Consider the following 10,993-nt stretch of genomic DNA (forward strand, 5'->3'; position numbering starts at 1 on the left):
GAAGACTCACAAGGGACTGACATTTAAAAGGGGAGCCGGTTCGTGGAGCTGGCTGTGAGTGCCTTGGGTATTTCTAGACATCTTAAGTAATTGTTTGTCTCCATTGATGGGAGATGAGCTCAGGGAAGGGCTTTTCTTAGCCTTGTTACTTGATGCCTGATGAGTCACTGACTTAAGATAGTGTCCGACACACAGCGTGTGCCCCTGTGTCTCCAGGGAAGGCTGCAGAGAAGCTCCAAGTCACTGACTCCTCAACTTGGAGGATGGAAATGGACCACAGCGCACATGGACCAAAGCAACATCATCCTCATTTATAGGATAGGCATCCACAGGGGTTGAGTGACACAGGAAGCTCACCCAGACAGTGCACAGCTTGGAGGGCCTCTTGGCTACTACACTGAGATATGCAATCCTTCCACCATCTCCAAGAGCAGTGCTCATAGCTTCTTCTTTGCTGTTAAGATCCCTTCCGGAAGGCAGGGCTCTCAACTCAACTGTAGCTGAGCAGTGCTACGAGAGAGCCACTCATAGCTAGTCATGCCGCTCAGTGACCTGGGAGTGGAGGCCAAGTCTGGTCCTGATACGCTGGACATTATGGTACCACCTATTCCCAGTGTGTTTTGTTTGCATCCTTAAGAGAGATTGAAAGGAAGAAGGCAGTGGTTGTTTAAACCTCTTGTTTCCATGCCACCCTCCTCCACCCACTTAGCCTGCCTCAGCCCCTGCCCTTGCGTCATCCCACCCCTGCCTTTGGGAACCAGAGTCTTCAAGCCAGGGTGTTTCCACCCCTTTATTGAGGACCCTCTGGGTCCTCCCTCCCCAGGCTGAGGAAGGATGGTGGATGTCAGTTACCTGGTTTCTATTTCTGTCAATTTCTATTATTTTTTCTTGCGGCTAAAACAAATTACCACAAAACTAGTGGCTTAAAACAACACAAATTTATCATCTTACTGTCTGTAGTTCAGAAGTCCGACATGGGTCTCATGGACTAAAACCAGGGTGTCAGCAGGACTGGTTCCTTCTGGCGTCTCTAAGGGGAGAATCGGTTTCCTTGCCTTTTCCACATTCTGGAGGCTACCTACATTCCTTGGCTCGTGGCCCCTTCCTCCATTTTCAGGGCCAGCAGATGCAGGTTGACTTCCTCTCATATCATATCGCTCTGACCTTCCCCCACCTCCTTCCACTCTAAAGTGCCCTTGTGATTACATTGGGCCCACCTGGATAGGCCAGGATGCTCTCTCATAGTCAGCTGATCAGCAGCCTTAATCCACTTGCAGCCTTGAGTCTCTGCCACAGTAGCTCCACAGTCACGGGTTCTGGGGATTAGGTTGTGGACATTATTCTACCTATTGCACCTGTTAACCGGCCCATCCACTTGAGGCAGTAGTTCCAGGTAGGCCACAGAGCTCTCTTCTCAGGTGAGAGAAGAAAAGGGGCTTGTTTTCTAGGTGTTTCCATGGTCCCTAGAAGAGAAGGTGAACTTGCTAACAAGAACATGGGCCGTGGGGAATAGACCACACAGCCCTGAGGGGCGAGACAGGGTCCAGGGAGTACGTGGTGTCTGCAGTCTGAAGACCAGGCTGCTCTTCCTTAGGCAGAAGCCCTGAAAACGAGGTCTCTGTCCTTTGGGCACCAGTGGTGTGTGGGCTTTGCTGCCCGCCGCTGTCCCTGTGCTCCCCCCAGAGGCCTCTCTACAGACGTGTTCCGTCCTTTTGGTCCCATCCATCCCTGTGATTTATCCTGAGGAAATAATCCAACAAAAACAAACGCCCACGTACCTCAGTGTGTCCAGTGTGGTAAAAAGCAGAGCACGCGAGAATGCCTGGCTTGTCTGTCCTTAAAAGACGAGGCTGTGGACAGACTTTCAAATGAAACAAACCAGAAAAACCAGCTCATGTGCACTCACTCCAGCTGTGGCTACGAGGGCTGGATGCTTGGAGGAAATGGTGTGTGAGAGTGGGGTCACATGTGACTTTTTACTTTTTTTTCCACCATGTATTTATTTATGTTTGTTTGTTTATTTATTTATTTGTTTTTGGCTGCCTTGGGTCTTCGTTGCTGTGCGTGGGCTTTCTGTAGTTGTGGCGAGTGGGGGCTACTCTTTGTTGTGGTGCACGGGCTTCTCGTTGTGAAGGCTTCTCTTGTTGCGGAGCATGGGTTCTACGCACGTGGGCTTCAGTAGTTGTGGCACACAGGCTCAGTAGTTGTGGTGCACAGGCTTAGTTGCTCCGTGGCTTGTGGGATCTTCCTGGACCAGTGCTCGAATCCGTGTCCCCTGCGTTGGCAGGCAGATTCTTAACCACTGTGCCACCAGGGAAGTCCTCACCATGTTTTTAGACTTTCTTACTCAAGCATCTACATGAAAAACAGAGGCAGCTGCCTCTTAAGTTGTGGCTCTGAAACTCAAGAGCAGTGGAATTCAGGGGGCAGTGTGAGGCCCCCTGAGAAGGAAAAGCATCTTCTTTTTGTCGGCCACTTAAAACTTGGAGCAAGTTTTAAGTGCTCCAAGTGAGCATGCTGAAGTGAGCATGCTCTGAGCAAGTATATTTTCTTTTGATATTAAATGTTAACTCGTTGTGTTGACTTTTAAACACACTAGTCCCAATTCAGACTAGATTGGGATTCAGTCCCACTCCTACCAAGTGCTTCTGTCTGACTGTCCCCCGTTTCACTTAACAGTTTTTAACAAGTATTTTCAGCTGCTGTTCTTGAGGACTTTCCTCAATAACATCAGGTAGTTTACCGAAAGGATTACAAAACTCCATTAAAAATCTAGTTAGGAGAGATTGCACTTCTGAAATGACTTTTTGGCTCAAATGTGAAAGTAAATAGGACACCGCAGAAGAGGCAGTGACGTCTTTCTGCATGTTTTCTGTGCACTTCTCCAGAGGTTTTCCAGAAAAGGGAACAGCCTGGGGTTGTGTCCATTACGGCTGCTGGAAGGTGTCCACTGGGTTTCCACCACATACAGCTGGCAAGGCTGCGGGCCTCCGGCACCCATGCTGGACAGGGATTGCTGCAAAAACTGCAGAATCAAATGAGAAGCTGGATGTTCCTCTGGAGACCAGATTCTCCTCACAGCCTGGATTGGGGCCTTTGTCTCCCCTGCAGCGTTACTCTCTAGCCCTCTCTGGGCCAACGTGGTCACAGAGCTCCGGCAGGGCTTCCAGAGTGGCCCCTGGTGGCCTCCCCGCCCCCCCCCCCCTCCCGTGGGTCTCTCGCTCTGGAGGCGTTTGTGGTTCCCAGGGACTCACCCATCCCTTGGGTTCTGCCTGTCACTGAGGTTGTAGGATGTTCCCTGGAGGGGTCCTCCACCCTTCATCAAGTCCCTTTTGAAACTTTCTGGAGGCATTGAGTGTCCCCCAGTACGGACTGTTGGATTCCTGTGATTCCTGTGCTGTTTCTCAAGCACAGTGACTAATGGGATCACAGACGGACCTTTGTCACAGCACCTCCTCACCTTGGAGGCTCCTCTCTTTTCTTCCATGTCCCCAGCCCAAGGTGTTTTGGGGTGCCCCCCTAGACAGAATCTGAACTTCCCCAGAGTCAGGTTTCTGTTTTCAGGGCTGAGGGCAGCAGGAATGGCCGGGAGAGTGGGCCAGGGGTAGGAGGCAAACAGAGAGGTCATTTGCTGCCTTCATGATTCAAACCCTCAGCCCGCTCATGGACGGGGGAAAGGATGGGTAGCACTACAGCCACTGGAAAAATCAACAATGGATAATAATAGCAGTCTTGCTTAACACAGCCTCTGCTGCCAGTGGACAAAAAGAGCCAGCTTTTCTGAGCTCCAGCAATGGGCACTTACTAACTTTAGTGCTTTGTAATTATATCTTGGGCTGTCTTGGAAGAAAGGCCACTTTGGTATCTCCAAATTAGGAATTCTCTGATTTTGTTTAAAACACCCACATTTGTTTGTTCGGCCGAGCTGATTCTTGGTGCTCTGGAGGGCTCATTCAGGAGTTCTGGGGTGGGGTGGGGTGTGAGGGCTCACAGGAGCTGTGGGCAGTGGGGGGGGCGGGGCATTGGTGTCTGCGCCCCGCGTGACCAAGCCCGCTCTCCCTGCAGGAGACCCTCTGCAGTGCGGAGCCTGGGTTGGACAGTGTGCCCTTTACATCGTGATCATGATTTTTGAAAAATCTGTCGTCTTCATTGTCCTCCTCATACTTCAGTGGAAGAAGGTTTGGCTCCTGTTCCCTTCTTTACCAGCTCCTCGAGACGCTAAGCAGGACAGTACTCCCCGACCCCAGCCCTATTGGGAAACCAAATTGGTGGTTGTTGTTGTTGTTTTTAACTCCATGAATACACCTGGATTGGTTCTGATGGGGCAGCTCCTGGCTACCTATCAAGAGCAGTAACTGGTCAGTTTTTTACGTAGCATCCTTCCACTTCAGCCATACACGTCTGCTCTAGATTAAGCCTTGGAATATATAAAGCCCATGAAAATACAGTCCCCACCCTGGGCTTGCTTACGGTGGTCGGTTAACTGTAAGTGTTGTCAGCGGGTGTTCTCTACGTTTGCAGGTGCTTCCTCATACACCTCTCTTGGCCAGTGGTTTAACCGAGCCTTTTGGTGCCACAGGCAGTGTGGCTGGTCACAGGTTCCCATGGTTCCTAACCCTGCCCTCTGACCCCAGGGCTGTGCAGTTAAGCTTCCACTGCCCACAGGAAACCAGCCAAAGAGACTCTGGGGACAAGTAACTCAGATCTTGGCCTGCTTTGGTTTTATTTGTGGCTGACATTTATTTTTTTAAGAAAATAAACCAAGGCTTTTGGGAGCTGTTGCCCTTGAGGAGGCGGTTGGGGTGCAGGGTTTCTGCTAGAAAGTGGTCGGCACCTCATTGCTAGTAGCTGTGATGAGCGCCCACCAACCTCCTCCTCTCCTCACACTCTCCAACCCCACCCCGTGCCTGCTTCGTAAAGTGCTTCCCGCCCCACCCCTGTCCCCCATCCCCGCGTCGCTTCGCTTCTCAAGCACTAACTGCTCCCAGTGGTCTCCAAGGGCGTCAGTCCCTTGTTAGCTGTCAGGTCTGGGGGCTGTGCGGCCCTGGGTGTGAGGTGCTGTTCTCATCAGGGCTCTGGGGAGAGTGTCTAAGCTAAGCCCCCTCGCAAGGCCTCGTGGGTGATTTCCAGTGCCGCATCAACCCTCCACTCCCCCACCCCTGCCCCAAACTTTCTCTGGGGTCTCCTCCACCCTCACTGAGTCTGCTTCTCTTTACAGGTGGCCCTGTTGAATCCCATTGAAAACCCAGACCTGAAGCTGGCCATCGTCATGCTGATCGTCCCCTTCTTTGTCAATGTCAGTGCCTTGTTGCATTTTTTACCCTGTTTGCCCCCTGCCTTCCCCCGTCTGTCAGAATTCTGAGTCTGATGGAGAAAACACCTTATAGCCCTCGGGTCCCTCCATGCAAGCATTTGCCACCTCCTATCCCCACCCCGGACCTGGAAATAGCAGGATTGCTTCCTCAACATGCACATCCCTGCTCCGGGGCCTCTGTGCAAAATCAAGGGTTCTGGGATCTTTGTCTTGCCCTCCCTGCTCTGTGTGTAACAGCAGCTTCTAGATTAAGATTAAGATTGTCAGGAATTCACCCCCGTCGTTTATTCCTGACCGCAGGGCTCCAAGAGGAACTCATGAGCACTCTGGCTAGAAATTAAGAAATAAGAAAAGAAAACGGTAAAGGAACCTGGGGATGACAGATGTGGCAGGTGTGCCGGCCAACTGCTCGGCCCAGGGGAGGAGCTCCCACTAGGAGTCTGGAGACCTTGGTTCAGGCCCCACTCTGCCAACTGCTGCGGCACCCGGAGCAGGCTGTCCCCATCAGTCACCACCACAGAACCCCTTGGGGTGAAACAGAAGAAGGGACATAGAGATTGGGAATCTCTTCGTAGACTGCTGAGAGAGAGAGCAGGGGGCCTGGATGTTTTCCTTTCCCTGGTTCTCGATGCTGTGATCTGGAGCAGGGGTGAGAAGGATGGGTGTGGGGCTGCTCAGCTTGGTTTCACAAATGGCTTATCCCGGAGTAACCTGCACTTTTCTTCCCCCAGGCTCTGATGTTTTGGGTAGTGGACAATTTCCTCATGAGAAAGGGAAGGACGAAAGCTAAACTAGAAGAAAGGGGAGCCAACCAGGACTCGAGGAACGGCAGCAAGGTCCGCTACCGAAGGGCCGCGTCCCACGAGGAGTCAGAGTCTGAGGTAGGGCCGAGCCCTCGTGCCGCTGACCCAGGAGGGGTCTGGTCTCATGTTTGCATCTGTCCTTCTCTTGAGTGCTGAGTCACAGCGCCAGCCAGCGGGAGGGAGAGGAGGCTGACAGCTCCCATCCAGCCTGGACCCACTCCTGCTGTCCCGTGGGCCTTCCTAGGGCTGGGAGCTGGAGCATCTGTTGGGGGTGGCTCGCCTCCAGTAGCCCCTCTGTCAGTGGAGAAAGACAGGAAAGGGAGGAGCTGCCTTGTTCCAGGGAAGCTGTCAAGGATGTGTGGGCCTGGTCGTCGACCTTTAAGCATCAAGGCGCTTGAATCCCTGCCTGTCCAAAGAGCAAGGGAAGTGTTGGCTAAGCCACCAAGAAACTTCTGTAGGAGTAGCCAGACCTCCCAGGGAGAACCTTACCTCCCCATATTTTCAAGTTTCCTGAGTTCAAATATTTGGACTTCAGGGAGATTGGTGGTCATAAATAGGAGCCTGGAGGTGAGGTTGTGTGTCCTAGGCAGCCCACAGCACCCACTTTGCACCTGCACTGCGCTGTGGGATGGGGGCTACAGAAATAGCTGAGGCCTTCAGACTTTTGGACAAGGAAGATGACAGCCTGCACAGCCCATCGTAGCACTCTGCGATAAGTTCTGAGATTGAGGCGTTGACAAAGCCCTGTGAGGACTTGGAACAGTTGGTTTAGCTCTTGGGGGCGTCCTGGAGGGAGCTTTGAAAGCTGACTAGATGGAGGACAGAGGGGAAGCCCGTCTCTTCTCTAGGTGTCCCTAGAATCTGGCACGAGGCCTGTCGGGTTGTAACAGCGCAGTGAACATTAGGTGAATGACAAACAGTGTTTCAGGCAGAAGCAGCTGCTCCTGAGCAGTTGTGGTCATGTGGTCTGGCATTTGGGTACTAATGTGAAATTCACTGTGGCCAGAGTAGCATATATTCCGGAGGGTAGGATGGAATGACAAGAAGTAGGTACAGGCAGAGCTAGCTGGGCAAGGTGCTTTGTGATCCAGGGTGAGGAATGGGAATGTGCTGGTGCAGCAGGGAGGGAGCCAGAGTGTTTGATCAGGGGACCAAGACTGGAGGCAGGAAGCCCTACAGGGAGGGGTGGTGAGACTGCCCTGCCGGGGAGGGGAATGAGCTCCCCTTGCATAGGTGCGCTTCGGGCCTCTCCATCCTGACCTATGCTGTGCCAGTCCTTCCCTGGTGCTCTGAGGTCTGTGGAGCCAGGCAGTTGGGCAGTGAACGAGTGTTTGCCCTGGATGCCCTAGCTGCGTGGCTGCATCGTTCTGGGGGCTCAGAAGAGCAGAGGGCTTCTGTTTGTCTTCAGAAGTTTACCAGGTTGGCTCAGAGCAGACACTCTGAAATCTCCCTGCTTTATGTTGTGCCCCACAGGTGTTTTCCTTTCAGAACGGGGCTTTTCAGTCTGCTTTTGCTGTATTTGAACCAATTTCAAGGACCTAGGACTCCATGTGTGAAGACTGGGCTTTTTTGCCAGGATGACCATAGGCTAAGTTTGCTCTGACGTGGGTTCGGTCACAGCCGGAGGTTGGATGGAGAAGCGGGAGCAGAGGGGAGGCGTATCGACTCAGCACTGGTATCAGTAGCCCGTGGATGCACGTGGTGTAAAAAAAAAGTCTGGGGTGGGCCAGCTTGTCTCACTCTGTAAAGAGGGCCTCCCCATCACCGTCTCCTAAAGAAACCCGACACTTGAGGCCTCCTAGACAGGCTGGCATTCTGTGCTGGGGTCCAGGGTGGGTAGGTGAAGAGGGCACTGCAGGCAGTGACTCAGGGCCACGCCTCTCCACCACTCAGATCCTGATCTCGGCCGATGACGAGATGGAGGAGTCCGATGTGGAGGAGGACCTCCGGAGACTGACCCCCCTGAAGTCCGTGAAGAAAAAGAAGCACCGCTTCGGGCTGCCTGTATGACGCATCCTCAAGCTGGGGTCGGGTCGGGGCCCGGCCAGCCGCCAGTTGGCCAAGGGTCACTCCACTGCGTCTTCCCTCCCCTCCTCTCTCTGCCCCTCTTCTACCTCCACTCCTCCCACGGTCTCTGCCCACTCCTAGACTACTGTGACCCGAGGGAGGGAGGCCGCTGGCCCGGCGTGGCAGCTGGAGGTCCCCACTCAGTTGCACTACAAACACTGACCAAATATGCAAGCGAGGCGTTTTGTTTGTGTGTTGTCGTCCCAAGCGGTGTTGTGAGGGACCCAGAAGCCCTGTCCTCCGTCTGGCCGGGTGACCTCGAGGATGAGAACTCACGTGCACACAGACCGTGGGTGGAGCCTTTCGCCAAGGCTCGGGGGAATGTGAAGACGTAACACGTTTGGGGGCTAAAAGTTACACATTGACCAGGTTGGAACCGCAACGCTTTCTTACTCGAAATGGCTTTTGTAACTATTGATTTCTATAGCTGGTTTTATGAGCTGTCACAGTGTTAATGTTTTTTGAGTATATGTTTATTTCCTATGGGACTCATGGGCAAAACATAGATTTTTAAGTCTTCCGTATACTGTTAACTTTTATATTTTTAAGTTATATTTTCATACTATTGTATTTAAAAACTCTTTTTAATCCCCAAAGAAATGGGTTTGTTTGCCTTTCATGGGTTGTGAACTGGTAGGTGGAAAAAGTCAGGAATTTTTTATTTGGAATATTGTTAGGTAATCTACGATCAGATGAGGTAAATGATTCTGGTAAGAAGGGAGGTGGGCCCTCATCTGAAATCAGCAAACCCGGTGGTTCTGCAAAGGTCAGGCCTGAGCAGGAGGTGGCCAGTCCAAATGTGGATCCAGGGCCCTGTGAGGGTGGAATAGGAAGGGCTCTGCCCAGGGCCCACCAGCTCCTTGGCACTTCTGCCGGCAGGTTAGAGGTCTTACTGAAACATGCTAGAAAAAAGAGCGTAAGAGGATTTTGTGTCCAGAGAAATTGAGACTCCGAGGCCACTCCTGTTTGTTCCCTGCCTCTCTTCAGAGCCTCCAGATCTGAAGTTTAAAACACAGTCTTGGCCTCCCCGCCTCCCATGGTGCAGCCTTCAGAACCAGGCTCTGGACCCAGCTCTGGGAACTTCCTCTCAGGCTACGCCTTGCCTGTCAGCTTAGTGTTGTCGACTCGTCTTCTAGAGAACGCCTGTCTGGCCAAGTGATCCTGTTTTTCACATCCTCCAGAGCAGCGGGTGGAGGTGAGCGAGCTTGCTCTCTGTGTCCACAGGCAGGACGAGGTGTTTCAAAGCTTGTAGCCCCCACTCCCCAGCATGGGCATAGGCCCCGTGTCTTTGGGAGTCTGCTGCCCAGCAGTGGAATGGGCAGACCCAGGCACTTGCCCTGCTGTGGGAGCAGCAGCCCAGTGTTTTGTCCCAGCCCAGAGGCAGTCATGGAAGTTTAGGAATAGAGAACTGCGTGGCTAAGGTGCGAGCTGGAAGTGAGATCAGTGCAGGGAGGCCACACCACCCAGAACCTTCTTTTTAGGTTCCTACCTAAAAACCTACATAAAAACGTGTCACTCAAACAGATTGTGTCTGAATTGTGGCATGTGAGCCACGCTGTTAAACCAGGCATCCTGGGCCTGTCCTCTGCCTCCCACGGTCTCACCTGTGTGGGTCATGGAGAGACAAGCCTTGCGGAGGCCTTCTCAGCCTGTCGTCCTGTAGGAGTCCAGAGGGCCAGAGGAGCTGGGACCTGAATTGCAGTGGGCGGCGACTCTTACGCTGGGCACCTGCAGCTGGAGAGGAGAGCAGGGTGAGATCGGAGCCCATCTCCACTCTCCCTTAGCTTTGCTCTCATTTTATGCTCCTCCCCCCTCCCACCCTCCGCTGTGTTAGTGGGGGGCTCCCCACTGGGAAGACCAGGACTGACATCAGTCCTGGTAGGTGGCAGGCATCGCTGACTTGCCTTACTCTGTCCTCCTGTTTTGTCTTGGTTTGAATAACCTTTGGCCACAGCTGTTTTCTGCACCTCCCTGAGCCCAGAATCTGAGCTTCACTTTCAGTCTTGAGCTCCTCATGTTTCCAAACCAGGGACGAGGGTGGGGAAGCCACAGGTGTGAAGGGTGGAAACTGGGTTATACAGACCCCAGATGATCTGCTCATCTCAAGGCTCATCCCAGCGCCTGCTGGGCAGTGGGTTTGGGGGACAAAGAGGTAGCGAGCGAGCAGTGGTTTCTCCCTGTATCCTGGTTTTGAAAGGGCTTTAGTCTCTGAGCGTCAGTTGTATAGCTGGCTAACTAGGACATGGACGTCTAACAGGGAGTCTTATCGTACAGGGCCTTGTCAGCGTGCGGGCCTAAACGGCGTGGCCTGATGTGTTTGGCCTTATCCCTAGGATAAGCTTCCTCACCACCTGCTCCAAGGTGCCTTATGAGGTGCAGCTCTTCACCTGCCACATGGCAAGCATCATTGTGCTTGAGAAACCACGGAACACCAACTGTGTATTGTGCGCCATCCGTCTGATTTGTCCAAATCTGGACCTCAGCCAAGCCACCCATAATGGAAACTTGTAAGTCAAGGCCATGAACAAGTTTCTTGTAACTGATAGAAATAACCCGATGAGGTAGAACTGTCATATCCGAATGGAAGAGATCGTTCTTGCCCATTTTTCCTTTCACTGACAGTGGGTTGTTGACAATGGCAAGGAGGGATGTTGGTGAGATCCCAGGCAGTGGCTTCTTGGTCTGCTCAGCCCAAAGACCTGCCACGTGAAGGCCTGTCAATTAGCCTTCGGGCACACTGGTGGCCTCCTGCCTCAAGCTTTAACCTGTGCCTCTTCCTGACAACAAGGAGTCATGGGTTAGGTTGACC

At 52.8% G+C, this 10,993-nt stretch overlaps 1 protein-coding gene across 1 annotated transcript in view; it reads left to right on the forward strand.

Annotated features, from left to right (window-relative positions):
- The window catches only part of STIMATE (STIM activating enhancer), a 51,436-nt gene extending 42,656 nt beyond the window's left edge, over positions 1-8,780 (forward strand). Inside the window, exons 5-8 of the mRNA XM_065885600.1 lie at positions 4,066-4,178; positions 5,219-5,296; positions 6,046-6,195; positions 8,011-8,780. Of these exons, the coding sequence (XP_065741672.1) occupies positions 4,066-4,178; positions 5,219-5,296; positions 6,046-6,195; positions 8,011-8,127 (458 nt within the window). The 3' untranslated portion in view covers positions 8,128-8,780. The remainder of the gene's footprint in view (positions 1-4,065; positions 4,179-5,218; positions 5,297-6,045; positions 6,196-8,010) is intronic.
- Positions 8,781-10,993: the final 2,213 nt, after the last annotated feature.

Source organism: Phocoena phocoena, chromosome 10, assembly GCF_963924675.1.
Source record: "Phocoena phocoena chromosome 10, mPhoPho1.1, whole genome shotgun sequence".
In the NCBI taxonomy this organism is placed as follows: Eukaryota; Metazoa; Chordata; class Mammalia; order Artiodactyla; family Phocoenidae; genus Phocoena; species Phocoena phocoena.